The sequence below is a fragment of the Paracoccidioides lutzii genome (assembly GCF_000150705.2).
Source record: "Paracoccidioides lutzii Pb01 unplaced genomic scaffold supercont2.1, whole genome shotgun sequence".
Classification (NCBI taxonomy): Eukaryota; Fungi; Ascomycota; class Eurotiomycetes; order Onygenales; family Ajellomycetaceae; genus Paracoccidioides; species Paracoccidioides lutzii.
The window spans coordinates 1,187,369-1,206,077 of NW_015440947.1; the positions used below are offsets into that span (position 1 = coordinate 1,187,369).

The 18,709-nt window shown below is 42.9% G+C and overlaps 4 protein-coding genes across 4 annotated transcripts; 3 read left to right on the forward strand and 1 right to left on the reverse strand.

Annotated features, from left to right (window-relative positions):
- Window positions 1-3,755: 3,755 nt before the first annotated feature.
- On the reverse strand, window positions 3,756-4,332 carry PAAG_00297 (hypothetical protein; the record flags this gene model as incomplete). Its single annotated transcript, XM_002797712.2, has 2 exons — window positions 3,756-4,005; window positions 4,163-4,332. 2 exons carry the CDS (start codon window positions 4,330-4,332, stop codon window positions 3,756-3,758), a joined length of 420 nt encoding a protein of 139 aa, XP_002797758.1.
- Window positions 4,333-7,512: 3,180 nt separating this feature from the next.
- Window positions 7,513-8,687, forward strand: PAAG_00298 (hypothetical protein; the record flags this gene model as incomplete). The annotated part of the gene is made up of 2 exons (XM_002797713.2): window positions 7,513-8,305; window positions 8,380-8,687. The coding sequence occupies 2 exons, from the start codon at window positions 7,513-7,515 to the stop codon at window positions 8,685-8,687; spliced, it is 1,101 nt and encodes a 366-aa protein (XP_002797759.1).
- A 751-nt stretch (window positions 8,688-9,438) lies between these two features.
- On the forward strand, window positions 9,439-10,651 carry PAAG_00299 (delta-aminolevulinic acid dehydratase; the record flags this gene model as incomplete). Its single annotated transcript, XM_002797714.2, has 2 exons — window positions 9,439-9,666; window positions 9,743-10,651. The coding sequence occupies 2 exons, from the start codon at window positions 9,439-9,441 to the stop codon at window positions 10,649-10,651; spliced, it is 1,137 nt and encodes a 378-aa protein (XP_002797760.1).
- A 3,100-nt stretch (window positions 10,652-13,751) lies between these two features.
- On the forward strand, window positions 13,752-13,940 carry PAAG_00300 (hypothetical protein; the record flags this gene model as incomplete). The annotated part of the gene is made up of 1 exon (XM_002797715.2): window positions 13,752-13,940. One exon carries the CDS (start codon window positions 13,752-13,754, stop codon window positions 13,938-13,940), a length of 189 nt encoding a protein of 62 aa, XP_002797761.2.
- Window positions 13,941-18,709: the final 4,769 nt, after the last annotated feature.

The window sequence follows — 18,709 nt, forward strand, 5'->3', positions numbered from 1 at the left end:
TATAGCTGATGCACTTCTCATTGAAATATCACATAATTTTATTGAGTTTGTAGATGATTATATGAGAAAGACCTGTGAAGTGTTGAAGTGAGCTCAAGTAAAAATGACAGATGCTTAGCAATCTCAGGAGAAATATACAAATAGACAAAGAGACTCAGCTTCAAGCTTTCAACCTGGAGATAAGGTCTGGTTGAGCTTAGAGAACATGAGAACTAATTGCCTGTGCAAGAAGCTGAATGCAAAATATAATCAATATACTGTGCTATAAAAGATAAAATCTTATGCTTACTGACTGAATGTCTCACCTAGCATTCACAATGTCTTTAATATAAAGCTTCTACATGCTGCAGTGACAGATCTCCTATCTAGTCATAGGCAAACTGACTGACAGTCACTCACTATAAAGATCTTAGAAGGACCTGAGTTTGAGATTAAGAAAATTTGAGGTGAACAAATCTACTGGAGGAAAAAGCAATACCTTGTTAAATGAGTAGGTTGAGCTGAGTCTACATGAAATGACACAAGTCTCCTACAAGAAGTGAAGGCATTGAACACTTGGGAGGCCTCTCAGCAGACAAAATTAGGTGTAAAGAGGGCTTTAAATAGTTGTAAAGGCCTGCAACAAAGAGGGAGAAGGAGGGTATTATAAGAGATTGAACCTCTAGATTTGCTCTGACTGACTGACTCAGCCTAGTCATCATTCACATGTGCACACATGATTGTGCTACATGAGCTTGCTTAAGCTTGAGTTCTCATCTCATTCTTTTTTTCCCTTTCTCAAGCAATTCATCCTTGTTATATAGTAGGACTAGCCTCTAGTTCTTAGAGCTTAACCCTTTACATTAAATAAGTAAATAGCTTTATAAATTGAAGTAATTTCTTAATTTTTAAAAGTTTTTATTATGAGTTCAAATCTTTTCTGTCTTTTTAAAGAATTTGAAGTATTTTTATTGTGAATTAATAGTATAATTGCATATTAAAGTGAAAAAATAATTAAATTAAAAGATATTTTGAATTATTATAGTACTTATTTAAGTATTATACTCATTTGAAAAATATATTAATTAACTAATTAATATAATTCATCTCTGAGTGAATTACATCTTCAAGTAAATTATTAAAATTATCATATTTTAATTAGCTAAAATTTAATCTGAAATATTTATATCAACAATATCTTATTAAACTAAAATAATTTATACTAGAATTGAAGTATTTTATTCTTTTATAATCAGACAAATTATGATTACTGCATTATTGTAAAACTTCTGAATATGATCAAAATTCTGCAAATGAAAATATAGAAGATTGAATGACTAACTGTTTAATGAATACAGTAGCTAAAATAGCAAGTTAAGTAGCTTTCTGTCTGATTAAATCTTCTTTTTATTGAATTTTTTAGATAAATCTCTTGTATTTCTAACTTCTATTTTTCATTTATATTGAATATATTCTAATATTATCTTTTTATAATAATGATATTGATCATTTTATATTTATAAACATTGATAATTTAATTAATATCTTTTATTAAACCTTAAAACTACTCTTTATTTATAAAGTTTTTAATCTTTTCAATCTGCTATTACAATTCCTACAGATTACTAAATGTTTAAAGCATTGAGAGTGAGATTGAATTGCTTAATCTGCTGACTAAAAAAATAGAAGTTTAAAGTTGAATATTTAATTATTGAATAATTCAATCTGATTCAAATAATATTATATCAATAATTTTAAAGCTATTTTGAATATTTTGAACTTTAAAAGCTTCTGTATATACTACAGAGTAGATATGTAAAAAGTCTATCTTTTTAATGATATTGAATTCAAGTTATATTTACTATTCAATAAAACTACTGTGTTTGCATTTCAAAATTGCAAAAATACTCATATCTAATAATTGTAAGAGATATGAAAAATATACTGATATGCAGAGAGAAATAATTTTATTTTTCTTGCAAATGTAGTCAAATTCTAAGATAAAATGACTGCCATACTCATTCAAAATAAAAAAATAAATAAATATCAATTCTATATAAATTTATAATAGGAATAAATAATATAATAAATTATTTAACTTTTATCTCATCTGTAATTCAGTCATTAGAGCTAACATCAAGTCTTCAATCATTTAAAAACTCATTAAATCAATTTTTTTATAGCTTCTGACTATTAAAAATCATATATGAAAATAAAGTCTAGTCTGATGTATTGATTGCCTCAATCACATTATTTATTTTTAATTTCTAGACTGTAGAAGCTTTGCTTAGTCATAGTGCTCATTACTAGTAATAATTTTAATAGTGATATAAAGCTTTATTGCAAACTCAATCTCATTAAAATTATATATATCTTTAGATAGCATTTCATGCTCAGCAAATAAAATTTTTAAAATCTTAAACCAAGTTTGAATAACTTTTATATTTTCACATTTAGTTCACTCATGATTATAGTGTTTGGAATAGCAGCAATGAAGCTCTGTACAGTGTTTAATCAGCTTGTAAATTTAGTTCTTACTAACCTAAGAGGTAGAGGTTGAGCAGTGGTATAAAATAGTATATGAGACCTCATAAAGATATGCAGTTTCATGAATTGAGGTAATTTCATTATTTTTTAAAGTTTTTATCATGAGTTCAATTCTTTTCTCTATTTTTGTAGAGTTTCTAACATTTTTATTGTGAAATGATGGCATTCTCACGCGTTGAAGTGAGTGGGTTAGAAAGTTAAAGCTTTTTTGAATTTGATGATTTGCTCAGAGATGTGATTCACTCAAGAGTGAATTATATTAATTAACTTTTGAAGTTATTTTGATTACCTAAGTCAAGGATGCCTTGGCATCATCTGAAGGTATTCATGTAATCAATATCAACCTGTTCAATTCTATAATGATTGTAATATCATATGCTGAATGAAATGTTTAATCATTTCAAATTTATAATTTCTGTAAATTATATAAAGTATTCATCTGTATATAATAATAAACAGATTTTATTACATTCTTATCTATATTATTATTATTATTATTATTATTATTATTATTATTATTATTATTATTATTATTATTATTATATATAATTTTTAAATAAAAGTTTTAAATAATATAATTACAAGTAATAAATAATATAATAAAAATTAAGTTATAAAGTTATTGAGTGAAAATTTTAATTATTTATAAAACTCTATATTATAAAGAAAAAATTAAAATTTATAATTATTATTATTTACAGCAATGTTTTTAATTCAAACTAATTTAATAATAATTTAACACACTGCAGCTCATGTACTATAATGTATTTTAATTACACAATATATCACTTATAGTCAATACTCAGCTCATGAATTTTAAAAATATTCATAATCTAGAACTAAAGAAGAGTATAATGATCATCAGGAGAAAATACAGCTTTAATTCATGAATGGCAGACATAAGTATACATTGTTGATATTATATCTTGTTTTCTGATATCTTTCTGCTGAACCAGCATCATCCATCAATTTCAAATCTCCTGACAAATAGCACACATGGGCGTGAGATAATATCATGGTATAGCTCATTGCACTAAACCATCAACCTCGACAAGTAGTAAAACAATCCACAAGAATCCATAAAATAATAACAGTAAGAAAAACCAGGCCGACAACTCCACATAGAAAAAAACAATCCGGAATCCCTCGAAAATGGGAAAAGGAGGAGGAAGCGTTAGGATGGGGCAGCGTGTTGTAGAATACGAAGTAACATGAAGGAAAGATTCAATCTAGGCCTTCTGAACTTCTGATTCCGCCTCGCTAACACCACTGGTGCTGCTTTCAGTGCTCTTCTTGTCCCCATCCACACCGTCCATATCACCAACGGGGCCATGCACTTCCTCCTCAAAAACTGGATCAGGCTCGATAGTTTCGAACTTGGTTTTGAAATCGGCCAGGCCCTGCGTGCTGCTATTGGAACGGCGTCTGGCGTTAGTAAAATTATAGTCATAATCCTGCATTTCGTCACCAGAGCGGCCCCTGCACAACAATTCAAAGGTCAGCTGAGATAATGGCTCAGGAAAAGAAGAGGGGTTAAAGGTGAGATATCTATGGTGGGAAAGCAGCAGGGATTTTGAAGGACATAGAGCGTGGAAGGGGAAGAAAGAAGCTGCGCGGTAATATTCCTAAAACTCACCAATTGCCCTTTCCACCACCATCTTTCTTGGTCTTCTTGGGATCGGCATCGACATGGCCACTCTTTGCGAAGTAGCGGGGGATATGCTCTTCGGGACCAGCGGTGCCATCGGCTAGGCCAGCATGGTCACGGTCATTGAGCTTGTGGGATCGAGTCACTGATATATACATCGGATTAGCCAGAGTCGGATATGGACGTGGATATGAAACGAATAGGTTTGTTGTGGACAGTAAGGGAAGGGTGGAGAGGCGGGGACGGGAGAGTATAACAGCAGCCAATATATGGATGACTCTCTTTGCAAACTTACTTATGCAGGTGAAATTGGAATCAGATATATGCCAGTGGCAGGCTTTTTGAAACAAATAGGGTCTGAGGTATGGAATATGAGGGTATGTAAATCGGATCGAGGCAGTCGATGAGACGGCCAGGATTAAAAAAAATCCAGGAGTGGCAGAGAGATGGCACAGAGAGAGAGAGAGCAGAATTCAGGTCAGCGGGCGCTCAAAGAACCAGTGACTTTGGAATGCTTCTTTCCTTTAGCTTTGAAGTCGGATTCGCCAAGGAGAGAGTCCCAAGAGCCAAAGGAAGAACAGATGTATGTCTTGGTGAATAGAGAGATGGAAACGAGATAGAGAGGAGGTTGGAAAATCGGCGTAGATGAGGAGAGGGGGGGGAAGGGATGGACGGAGAAGAGAAGATAGCTGAGGATTGCAGAGTGTGAGCTTGGGGTTGTTTACGGTTGTTGGTGAGGGTTAAGTTTAGTCGTTATAGAGTTAGCTAGCTAGTTAACTGAAAGAAGTGTGGATGAGTAAGAATTTCGATTCGAAGGGGACAAGGCCTGGTACTTATCTGAGAACAAGATACGTGGTCTTAAGCAGGCGGAGTGCGGGCTTGGGAGGTACCTGCAGATTGGCCCAATGTAGCGTTTCCCTTGGGATGTCGCGCCCCGAGAACCGAATATTATGGCAGTGGAGCAGCGAATTCCGGCCAACCAAGGGCACATGACCCAGGAAGCTACCAAAGCCAATTGCAAAACACAGCTAATAACACCCACTTCCCTTCAAGTACTGACTGGTTGACTGATTGTTTGTCCCCCCTGTTATTACGTAGCGGCGCATCACACAGTTACGGATTTACAGGAGCAAGACTGTAACTACTACTAGAGTTGATAACAGAATGCGCCTTGGCACACAACAGGACCAGGAACTCCCCTGGACCGGACTCCGGTACCTATCTTAAGCTCTTTAGGGTACTACATAGCGAGCTCGCTATACGTTATCAACCAACCTTATTATGTCATGTCTTAGAGCGGCTGTGGACGTCTCTTTCCCCTTAAACCTGTACGCATCCTCATGATATTCCTTTGTTTTCCCATAATGTCTGCAGGCACGATGAGAACGCTGTAACCTATGCACGCTATCAACTGCTCCTCTAGGCGTTTGGGGGAGGGGGGGGTGGAGGTGAAGGGTTAGGGCGGGAGGAGAGAGCACCTGATCAGTGACAACCCACACTCCTCCCCACTTTTCCTGGGTTTGCCAGCACGTCATCCACCCGTGCGGTGCAGTCCCACAGCTCCCACAGCTCAGCTTGAACTTGTTTGTTGTTGCCTACGCCGCCTCGTTCCTATGTTCCTCCGTAGTGCCACAGTCACTTGGCCGAATTCAGCTAGCAGATGGCAAATTTCCGGGGTAGCCGTCCCCTTTGAAAACGGACTAGCCCGTCCCCCCCCATTGTGTTTATTGCTCGGATCATCATATGCTGCTGCTCTCAACGAAGGTCTGAGCTGAAACGTCAAAGTGAAAAAATGAAAGCCGGCTAAAAGCGAAATACACATGCATAAGATTTTTTATCCCCCCCCCCCCCCCCCAATCTTTCCCCCCTCTTTTTGCCATAGATCTAAATTTGATATCCTGGGGGAAAAGCTCAATTCATCGTAGGGTTGATGATAGAGGTCAATCACCAAACTATATATGGACTGGAGCAATTGAAAATAGAGGCCTCATTATTTGCAAGGGAGTTGTTGAGGTTGAGCAAATGATGTTCTCCTCAGTTGAGATTACAATGACGACATGCAGTGTAGGGGATATGTCCAAAAAAGCTACTAGAAGCAGTTGACCTCATTTTGACATGAGCAACAGTTCAATCACTTCTCTGTTTGTATGGCAGGGTCTCTCACTAATGTATGCAAGATAGACAGTACATATTTCCAACATTTAATCCAATGATGGTGGTGGCACTCACTTCATCTTCAAATTCACTTTTCTAGTTTCTTCTCCCTGTTTGCTGTGAAATGCTCAAACCTCTCTCTATGGTTCATCAGGGGCAGATCTGCAAAGAAGCATTCTGGCATCACCCCTTTCAAGGCGTCTGCCTTCTAATCTCCCTAACCACACAAGTTGCCACAAGTACCCCTACCAAGGTGCCAGACAGTAAATTCTTGTTGGTCACACCACAAACAGTTAGAAAAGAGAATTGTGACCCAATATGCTCATCAAGGATATTAACAAGGGAGACTTCGGCTCGAAACATGCCCAGAAACCATATAATCAGGGCTTCATCCCTCACCACTAAACATAAGCAGATAAGTAATTGGAGAGATCTGTTCCTCCTCTCGGAAGGCTTCAAATCAGAGCTCTCTAGCAGTGGCCCAGATTGGAAGTTCTCGTGCTATACGGAGTCAGATCAGTGCGCCGATTCCGGTGGTGAAAAGCGGCGTTTTTTCAAAATGAGTGAGGCGGAATGGCCACCTTCCGCCGAAAGAGCAGTGCAGGAGATGTGTGTGTATATCCAAATACGTTTATTCTAGAAGGTTGCTCATTCGTAGGCTCTGCCAGCGTACCTTTATGAAATCCAGCCCCGGGATAGTTAGTTACCTGTATGATAATTAGATCTCATTTCAAGACAATTTTACTGGTGAGAAGACATCTCAGCTATTTGCCAAAATTGCTATAACTTTCAGGTATTTATCCTCAAGGTTATTGTTATAAAATAATAAATTAGCAAGATGACTTGTCGCTCCCGACGAAACCGACAATTGCGCGGAGAAAGCATGAGCATCTTGGAGAACCTTAAAAATAAGGTGGTTTATTACTAATAACTATTGATTCGTCGGAACGCGATTGGAAAGGTTATCAACGAGGGGCAATATAAAATTTCCCCCAGCTCTAGTTTTCCTCACTAAAAATTCAATAAACCCGTTCCACCAACAATATCACACAAGAACAACACGATTATTCCTATTGTCTCTACTCCCTTTTGAACTTCCAATGCTCTAAATATTGATTAATCCCCCTTTCTGCCCCTCTACACATAACCCCCTGGAGTTTTTCGAAACTACCAGATCTCCCAACATGCTCCCTTCCCAGACTCCAGCCCAGGGCTCTGGGCGATTCCTTCTACTCTCTCCGCCATCCCTCTCCTCACATCCAGAAAAGCTAAACGCCATCCTAGGATTGCATGCACGCGAAAGCACAGATTTGCAAATGCTCGACCGACTCGCGCTAGGCCTCGTATCCCTTCCCCAATCAACCTATGACGTTGTGCTGCTGCTGACAGGAGCAGATAACACGCTCGCAGAAACCTATAGATTGGTCAGTCGTGGGGTCTTACAGGGGGTCGTTAACAGCCTGAAGCCCGGAGGGAAGTTGAGGAATCGAGATAATCAAATATGGGGTTCAGGGTCAGATTCAGCCGCAGGCTTAGGATCAAGTGATGGTGGTGGTGGTGGTGGTGGTGGTGAGAAGAAGAGCAGCAGTGAGCAAGCATTCAGGAACGAGGCGATATTGGCGGGCTTGGTATTTGATGATAGGGGCGAGTTGGCGAAGCCGGATTTCGGAGCGCAGCAGGCTGTTCCGCTGAAGTTGGGGAGAAAGAAGAATCTGGGGGATTCTGCTTTTGGGAATGGGACAGTAGAGTTACCAGCTTCAAATGGTGTGAGGGTGACTGCGGGCGCTACTACTACTACTCCCACTACGACGACGACAACTACAATAAACAGCTCAACCCCCTCGGGGGTCAGATTTATAGATTTCAGCGACGACTTTGGCGTCCCGATGGTGGAAGAAACGCAAGAGTTAGATGAGGAGCTGATAGATGAGGAGGAGCTACTAGGGGAGTTTGACATGGGCAGGCCCATTGTTCAACGTGAGTTTCATTTTTTAGGACTTCTTTTTTTCACTGCCAGACATCAGCCAACGAACCGCTTAATTTGCATATAGCCCCAGAATGCCGACCAAAGGCAGGCAAACGTCGAAGAGCTTGCAAGGACTGCACGTGCGGCCTGTCACAGAAACTGGAGGCGGAAGATAGAGCCAAACGCGCCAACGCGGATAAAGCGCTTGAGACGCTGAAACTGGGAACCAATGACTTGGCCGAGGTTGACTTTACGGTCCAGGGTAAAGTGGGCAGTTGTGGGAATTGCGCGCTGGGCGACGCCTTTCGATGTGATGGATGTCCGTATATTGGGCTTCCGGCGTTCAAGCCTGGGGAGGAAGTTAGGCTGTTGAATAACGATGTGCAGCTGTGAGATGGGTTACGTTTGGGGACTTGTTCTTTCTTGCATCCTTCAAAGTTATGCTGGTTTAACTACATTTCCTTGTGGTGAGATGTATGTATGTATGTATGTATGTATGTGAAGGGACAGCTTAAGGATGGGAGGCAACATTATCTGGTTGATTTCAAGTTCTCGGCTAAATTTGTCCTTTAGATGAAGTTTAGCAAGAATTGACTACATAAATAACTAGGGCTGCCGCCACCGCTGAACGCCTCGTGCTGCCATTTTGCCAAAGTGTTATATTAGATTTATGCACTGAACTACTTATTTAAATAAGTCACCTTTGGTAACTTACTTCAGCAGAACAGTCCACAGTGTGACCCTTCAAGCTTTGGAAGGTTTTTCCGCGGTTCGTCGGCTCGGCCAGAGAAAGAACGGGGGGGCTGTTAATAAGCAGTGTCTGTGATTGGCCACCAGCAAGGGCAAACTGTTCTGTTGCGCCGCAAAATAATCTCTGCCTCCACCAACGGCGTCCAACCACAGAACTTTCAAGCTTCAGCTCCTGCGCCGACACCGACATAGACTCTCTGGATACCCATACCCTTTGCAGATTTGACACCGCTCTATGGTCTGCTTTGAATCTCGGGATCTTGGAATCTCTCAATCCTAGTCAACCAGCATTCTTCCACGGATCGGGCATCGGTTTAGTCCACTTCAGTCAGAGAGCCAACAGAACCACTTCATCGCCACGGACGTTTTCATTCCCTTTGAACACGCAGTCAACATGTCGTTCTCCTCACTAGTTTCTGATCTTGCCTTTAGAGGTAGCCTTTCCGACGACCGCAGCTCTTTAACCTCCAATGGCCTGAGATCTCAACAAACGCCCCCTCGATCATACGTTAGCACTGCGGCAACTAGCGTGAGCATATCGGGAGACATCTCCAGCCAGCTCCATGCAGGTTACAGCCATCCTTTGAACAGAGCATGGCAGGCTGAACGGCAGCTAACTAAGGTAAAGAATGCATTTCTCTACTCGAGTGAAACAATCCAAAAATTTTTTTTCTAACATCGCTCAATCCCGCCAACAGTCCATGCTCATCTATCCCCTCTTCATCACCGACAATCCAGACGAAGAAACCCCGATCCCCTCCCTCCCCAACCAGCGCCGCCACGGCATTAACCGTATCGTCCCACTTCTTACCCCTCTAGTCCAAAAAGGACTCCGATCTGTCATTCTCTTTGGCGTCCCTCTCGCTCCCAGCGCAAAGGATGCCCTAGGAACAGCCGCAGACGACCCCAACGGCCCCGTCATCCAAGCCATTCGCGTAATCCGCTCACAATTCCCGGAACTCTACATAATCGCCGACGTCTGCCTCTGCGAATACACCTCGCACGGCCACTGTGGTATCCTCCGCGAAGACGGCTCTCTCAACAACGCTCTCTCCGTCGACCGCATCTCCGACGTCGCCCTCGCCTATGCCGACGCAGGAGCCCACTGCGTCGCCCCCTCAGACATGAACGACGGCCGCGTGCGTGCCATAAAACTCAAACTCATCGATGCAGGGATCGCCCATCGCGTCCTCCTGATGTCCTATAGCGCCAAATTTAGCGGCTGCTTATATGGGCCCTTCCGCGATGCGGCGGGTTCCTGTCCTTCCTTCGGGGACCGGAAGTGCTACCAATTGCCACCGGGTGGTCGCGGGCTGGCCCGCCGCGCCATCCAGCGTGATATTGCTGAGGGTGCGGATATCATTATGGTCAAGCCTGCCGGCACCTACCTGGATATCATTAGTGATGCTAGGGAGCTCGGTAAAGATATGCCTGTGGCGGCGTATCAGGTGAGCGGGGAGTATGCCATGATCCATGCTGGGGCGAAGGCCGGAGTCTTTGATTTGAAGTTGATGGTGATGGAGAGTATGGAGGGTATTCTGAGAGCTGGGGCGAGGATTGTGGTGAGTTATTTTGTGCCAGAGTTGTTGGACTGGCTTTCCACTTGATTTCTGCGGGCTTTGGGTTGGGTGCGTGGGTGTACACGGGTGCGCAACATTAAGGAACAGGTTGTGCGTGTTCAGGCGGATAATATTTCCTTTGTCTTTTTCACGAATTTCCAAGTATCCTTTTACTGTCTTCTACTGGAGTTTAAGGGCGTTTTTATATTTTGTATGGTATTTCGAGCATCATTCATACGTTTTATGATAGATTATGGCTTTCTGTTGTTTCTTTACTATGCCCAGAAATATGATATTTATATATAAATATAAATATATATTTGCATAATTTCTCTCCCCATGGTTATATGCGTATTCATACTGTTCGACACATTCGATTCTGGAATTGAACTGTAAATGCCGAGAACTTAGATATTTCACTTTTTTCCTATCTAGCATATAGTATTTTCCATTATGAAGTGCTGCTATGTTTATGCTTGAAGATGAAAAGAATCGATAGGAAACTAGTTCAGACTTCTTGAGATAGGTATGGGACGAGGTGCTGTGGCTGCTTAAGCGGCGTGTCAATGACCCGGAAAAACGTGAGTATTACCGGCTATCTTGCTCACGTATATCTGGAGGTGCCTTGAGGGCGAAAGGTAGACATTAATTTTCTGCTACAACTGCTAGTTAGTTCGTTCTGCTCCTCCCCTTATTGACGGCCTTTAATGAGATGTAGAGTGAAGATGATTTCCTATAGCCGTGGAAGGATTGCCCGTGGCTTGGTGTGTTCCCATTTCGCTAATTAAAACATCCAAAAAATTCTGACGGAATATCAAGCACTGGAGATGGCTATCGAACAATGCACACGAGAAGAAATTGATTGTCTTGATCATCGGCGGGAAACACACGGAAAAATGTCCATTATCATCATCCTAGTGATACGTCTCCATAAAAAATATATACATACTTACCGCAGCGAGTATGGCAACGGGTATGCGCCCACTCAGTAATGTTCATGTATTATTGCCCTAGATGGAAATGGTAGCAAAGAAAGAGCTCAAAGGACCTTGTGCCACGCCAAAATGTGTCTGACTCTGACACTACGGTGTTAACTTGATAACGATATAGCACTTCATGTGAGTGTCTTGGGTAAGCTAGATAGCAATTCTAACTCTTTCATAAAGTCATACTCATCATGAAGGACGTCGTCGATCATTGCGGGGTTATAATCCCTCTTGGACATAATATCTCAGGGATTCTGTGCCATCAATTCAGTTGTACATGTTGACCGGACTCAGAATGGGACAGAGCCATCTAGATTAAAACAAAAAGCCCATGCTTCCAAGAGAAGAGCGTAGAAGGGGTTTGGAAAAGATATTGGGGCTGAGGGAAGGGATGGGCGACGGTATATTCAAGTAACACGATGATGGAGCTTGAACAAGCTTTGGTCGTCGCTTTGCAGAGAGAATCTAAATTCCCTTCTCTTCAGGAGGCTTCGCCTGCTGCACCCCTCCGACTTGCTAGGCAGCTCTCCCAACGGTTAAGCCACTCGGTCACCCAGCCCTGGAGGGAATAAAAGTTGACAGACTCTCAACGCGCCATCATTTCAGTGTATTTGAAAGCGGTTTTACTGACCCCTTTTTGCGCCAGGGGTTCATCCCTCCCAAGCATGGGCAGGTGGTAAGGTCCCAGCTCTCTCCGTTCGGGGCTTGATTATCCGCAACGGCTACATATATTACCTCAGAAACAACGTGCGAAGTTGACGGGCATGAATTAAACCCATGAATAGAACGTCGCAGTTGTAGGCACCGAAGCGCCAGGGGGAAAAGTGGACTTTTCACTGATCCTTTGAAGAAAGTATCAATGAAGTGTATGCCAAATGCGTGTGGGGATGTTGTGTGTGAGTGTGTGGAGTCGTTTCGTTCTCATCTCCTCAGTATTCGCTTCCATCTGCCATTGGTTAGAGTATGCTCACATAGGGAACGGATCTCGAAACTCAAATCACCCCCACTACTTTCTTTTAGAACCGGCATAGTGCTTGTGTCAAGTTGGAAACATCCTTGGTTCTTCACGGGGGAGATTGAGATACATCCGATCCGTTACTCTCAACCACACATACATGATATCCCATACCGAGGTATCATCCAACTCATACATGGAGAATAATAATAATGTTCGATGCTATCATACTGATAGTTAATTGAAACAATAAGCGCCGAGAATTCTCGGGGAATCACCAGGATTGTGAAAACGTTCTGACACAAGGACGATCCTCCTTCGGGACCCCTGCATGGGGAACCCTCAAAAAAGTTAAAAAGGAAAACAAAGTTACAGAGTTGGCAGCTGTTCACGGGAGATTCGCTTTGGCCCCAAATCGAGTGGAAAGGATCCATGGCTGGGGTAACTATTTGATAATGACGCCTTTTGGTATTTAACTACCTGGCTCAGAAGATCTGACAAAGGCTTGACTTACACAGGAGGACCAACCAACGAATCACCAAATCCAACTATCAAGAGAATCATCTCAATCTTTGTTGGAGAATAATAACATAGGAATAGGTAGGTGCATAATCAAAGGATGAAATTAACCACAACGAAGACATACCTTTTTGTTGGCGTTTCGAATAAAACATTGCTGTGACCTACTATACTGTACGTACGTCTACGGAAGAACCACCTTGGGATAGTAACTAATCTAATGACAAATTATTTGTCAGCCAGAAGGAGATGAATGGGAACCCTGGAACCTCGTGTCAGGGCAGTATTCCCAAGTTCAAGAATAGAACAATGTGATGACTCTTCTGGAGTTACCACCCCTTCCCCTCTTCCCCCCCACCCATGCCTCGATTGCTCCAAACCATCTGCTTCTGGGGAGTACTTTACAGGGACGAAGTGGGGCTAGATAGAGGTGAAAGATGAAAGGTGAAATTCTCCACAGAAAAATAAAATCCGGTCAAGAAAAGCGAGGGGCTTTGGCGCCTTTGATAATATGGGGGGAAAATATAATCGAGCAGCGCTTGGGAACCGCTCGAAAAATATTTAGTTAGCAATAAACATTGGAGCGTTATTATTCGACATAACGTTGTTCTGTTGCGATAAATTGCCTAAATTGCCATCCGCATAATTCAAGCGGCGGTAACACCCAATTTATAAGAGGTGCAATGCAATGGCGCTGGCGAAAACGAACTTTAATAACGATGGGCGGCATATGCGGGCAAATGAACCCGCAGCCGCCCACTCAGGGCGCTCGCCCAGCGCTCCCTCAACCGCCCATACGCACCAGATTTCACTGCTGACCGCTTTTAGCACTCGACACGAGCGTTCGCCAAACGCTAGTCGCAGCTTGGTCGGGTAACCTTGGTCTCTCCTGACTCTTGAGAAGGGGAAGATGCGCCGTTGCCACATATGATAGGCCAACGGGTAAACCAGGGATGTATGACAATCCAAATAATAATCACCCAGCCCAACTAGCAGCAACCTTGGAGAGTCGGTTGGTGGGAGGCCAAAGGGAGCGAAAAGGAGCGAAAAACAAAGGGCGGCAAGCAGTAGGATACCGTGGATTGGACAAAAGAAATTTTTAACGAGCAGCGAGCAGCATGCGATCTCCTCTCATCCAATCCATGGGATGAACAGAATAATGACAGACACCGCGCAGGCCCTTGAAAGCAGATTTGTTGATATGAGACTTATTAATAGGCTTTCCCCCCCGTTTTTTACGGGTCTGGTACGGAGTCGCAATCAATAATTGCCACGAGTAACGCAACTACTAATTGTCCACACCCACACTTTACTGCGCATGACAAGTTACTTCTTGGAGTTAATTATTAATTTCACAATTGTATGCCCAATTTAAAAATAATATATAATAATAATAATAATAATAATAATAATAATAATAATAAAAATGTGAGAGAAATCCGCAACTCCTGAAGAAAGTCAGCTTGGGCGCCTGGCTGAAACGTTGATTTGTCGTGTTAACTAGGGAAAAGTGTCCGAGCATCTTTTCAATTTTAGCAATATATCCATATTTTCATCAGTCTCTTGCATTATTTCGTCAGCTGGCTGAGAGCAAGGCAGACCATAACCGTGGTTGAAATATTGTGCTCCTGATAATCTTGAAATAAGTTGACTAAGTAAGGCTGTCAGGCTACTGCGGCATGAGCATCAAAGCACTCTGAGAGAGTAAGCAGTCACAAAACTCAAAATCTCAAATGAACCGTTTAACATTATTGGTTGAAAGAAGGGTATTGGAGTCCAAAAAGCAAAGAAAGAAGTGAAAAAGTGACCGACGACAAAAAAAAATCAGATCACAAAGCAGCCAGGGTCATAACAAGAATAAGCGGCGGGGTCGGCGGATATTCGCGCTGAGTGAAGCCAGAGCAGTAACAGAGCGTTTCTGGCACTATGGCTGGCGACTGGCGCCTGGCACCACGACAGGGACAACGCGGCATTCGCGGGATGAAGGCAATTGGCTAGTGTGGAGTGATTAATTGGTAATGATGTGGCTGTGCATGAATTAATTTTGAATTGAGTGATGGAACAAGGTTGCAGCAACAGGAGAAGTAGTTATCACAATGCGGATTAACTTACTGAAATAAGAGCAATGTTGTTAATCCTGCAATAACCTAGCCATAGTAGTAACAATAGTATTTACACAAGCATACAGAGTATTCACAGAGAGGTTTATTCATACCTTTGAGATGGATGAGAGAAGGAGATGAAGTCGTATAGGAAGGTTCAAGCCGAGAGGAACCACTTTAGAGAAGTTCATATTACTACGTAGCAACAGACGCCATTTTCTTCATTTTCTTAAGGGTTGGATTTATAGGCTAAGGTCCGATGGGTTGTCACACCACACCGAGCATTCCGTCACGAACGGACTATTAATACCTCAGCCGGTGAGTGAGCGGCTGGAGCTTCCCTCTATCTAACCTTGTTGGCGCCAGCGTCATTACTGAATCCATCATCAGGCGCCCAGAGCGAAGTTTTTAAACCCATTTTGCCAAGCAGAAGCAGCACTCTTTTGATGCGCTCAATTGCACAGCAGCAGCCACGGTCTCTCTTGGCGGGTTTGGGAGGTTGTGACAACTAAAACTCCAGAGTACGACGACGACTGATCCGGACTGGAGAGCTCCTTGGGCTCGAAAGAGGGAAAGAAAAAGAAAAAGAAAAAGAAAAAGAGAAATAAAAAATAAGGTAAGGAAAATCCACTTGGCATGACAGGGATGAAGAATCTAATAATTGGCTGGAATACGGTATATGAACGAATCCTATTATTGTTGCTCAAACATCCGTACTCCCATACATTACTCCGTGGATAGTATATCATTATCTATGGACAGGGAAATATGGGATATCTTTAAAATATGACAAAATTTATAATATTATTCTTGTGACGAACCCCGATCGTTGTGGAAGGGCGGGAGGACGAAATTGAGAAACATGTGCTGAAGAAGCCTCGAGCCTTTCCACCTTGGACTGCAACTAAGTACCCTGATTTGACCCACTATGTGACGCAGCTAATGAGGTTAAAATGCAACCGTGTGGGCTCAAAGGCACAAGAGGTCTAACCGCGCTAGACGGATTCAGCATTTCCCGTTAATCAGGCTGAACGAGCAGTTTCTTCAAAAACATCCACATCAAAGACACCACCAACTACTTCCACTAACAACGATAATAGAATACTGAACAGGTGGGTATTACCATCATTATTTATGTCAATCAACCATACGAAACCCGGTGAAAGCAGTCCATTCATTTATCTCCACGGGTTGATAAGCATGAGATAGTCGTTACCAGGACCTCGGATCAGATTTCTCTCAACACACAGCAAATTACCACAGGCACAGGGCTGTGGGTAACCCGGGTTCCAGATCCTCAGATCCTCAGATCCCCAAAGCCTCAGACTCTCTCAGGCCTCTTCTCACAGCATATCTCTCAGCAGTAACCGCGTGAAAAACACGACGGGCTTTACGAAGAATGTTCCGACGAGGGATCGCACAAAACACGAGGAAAACAAAACCAAACCAAATCAAGCCAAGAAGCAAAATGACAATCGTAAGAATAATAACCTGTTTCCAATTTACAATTACAGACAACGACAGGTTTTAGATCCGTCGTAGTTGCATCAGCCCGTCAACCGTTGATTGGGGTTTGTTCCTTGTGGGCAAATGATGGGAAGCCATGATTGGCGAGGTTTCCGGGGTGGCGAGGAAACAAACACAAGATGATGTTGACAGGGGTGGTAGGTGCTAGGTGGAAGAAGACCCGGGAGGACCAGGACCCTCGCAGGAGATGCTGATTTGATTGACTTTTCCGAGACGATCGTGGGGGTGCGTGTGTCGAATCTGTTGTTGATCGAGGGATGCCCTGGCTGGCCGGCTTGCTGGTTGGGCTGGCACTGGCAACAGTGGTAGGCAGCCCGGCCAGAGCAGTTTTGCATAACTACTGATTGGCTTGTTGGCAGGTTGGGTTTTACCAGGGCGGCTGGTTTTCGATGATCGTTCCACTGCCAGCTCGTATGCGGCAAAATAATCGATCATGACTGAGCGTTTATGGAGTTTTACAAAAATGGAGTTAGTCATTGTTTGATTTCCTTTCCACCCATGCTCGTTCAGTCGGGGGAAGACCTAAACGAGTTTTGACTGGACTGGGTTTTGTGTGTGCTTTGTGTGTATGGAGGTGGACACTGGTAGTGGGTATGTATGGGAAGGAATCGAAGGGATGGAGACTAGATCTCTGTGTTCTTTTCTTGTCTCTTCTAGTTGTTGGCGCATAATCGGAGTCAAAAGCGATCATGCGATCATCCGATCATCCGCTGAACCGCCTTCCTTTTGGTTTTTCCCATCTTCCCCTCTTTTAAAGAAGTAATTAGCAGACTGCCTAAGGCTAGGTATGTGTTATGTGCTGCCAAGATTAGGCTCGCGCTTATAACCCTCGTGTGCTCCGTTACCCGTATCATTGCACGAAGTATGATCCTCAAACTAGCATTCTCCTTGGGGTAATAATTTAGAGAATTGATTGATGTCATAAGCAGTGATAACGTGATAACTGCCTTCATATCCTGCCCCCGAAAATAGAAAAAGCCCCTCTATGTACTTTGTATTTATGATGGTATTATTGGCGTGGATTTGTCTTCTCTGCTCTTTTCCTTTAGGCTTTGGTTGTCTCTATTAATACACAGATACTTCCGAAGGACCAAACTCCGCACTGCACGGTACGCGGTACAAACACATACCTGGTTCCACATCCGTCACCAACAGCGGCTGAGTCGAGTTGTGTATTATTATTAGTATAATGCAGCAACACTGGAGTATCAGGCACGTACATCTCATATCATAAAATAAAATATATTCTTAAAAAGAACAAAGTAATATGTTTCGCATGATGAAACAGACAAGACATAGCCAAGGATGTTCCCAGAGTATCAGAAATATCAGGAATCAATCTGAACTCCTCTGCAGCAGAATAAAATGGTACCAGAATAATACCAGAAGGCTGTAAAGTTACCCGGGCCCTGTCCCCTCACTTCCAATGACTGCACCTTGCTGTGCGTGTGTGTGGCGAGCGGCGGCCAATCCGTGGCGCAAGCGACAGCCGAAACGAAACGATCCGGACAGACGCCTGCCACCCGCCCAACCGCCCACTAAAGAGTAGCCTCCCCCACCCAAAACAGAACAGCCCAGCACGCACTGTTACCACTGTTAGGTAAGTGGTAGGTGTTCGGACGTTTGCTAGGAGTCTAGTCTGGGACAGACCCCAACCTGCAGTGGGCTCAAGCGCTGCGTCAATCAGCAAAGGCCCAAAGTCTCCAGGAATTGGCAATCTGGCGGGTAGTGCCCGGAGAGCCTACGGACGTTAGAAGCAGTTATAGATACGGAGACACAAATCCTCTTACCGCCTGGATGATAACTAATTAAGCCCATCCTGCTACCCGCTCTACCAACCAACGTAGGCTGTTAGACGACTACTAATAATAATAGTCCTCCGCACGACACACTATACACTCACACCTAGGCGCACTCCTTCCGCTTCCTCTCCTCCTCTTCCTCCTCTTCCCTTCTCCCCTCCATCCTTATCATCTCCTCTCTCCTTCTCCTTCTTCTCTCTCCTCTACGCTTCGTC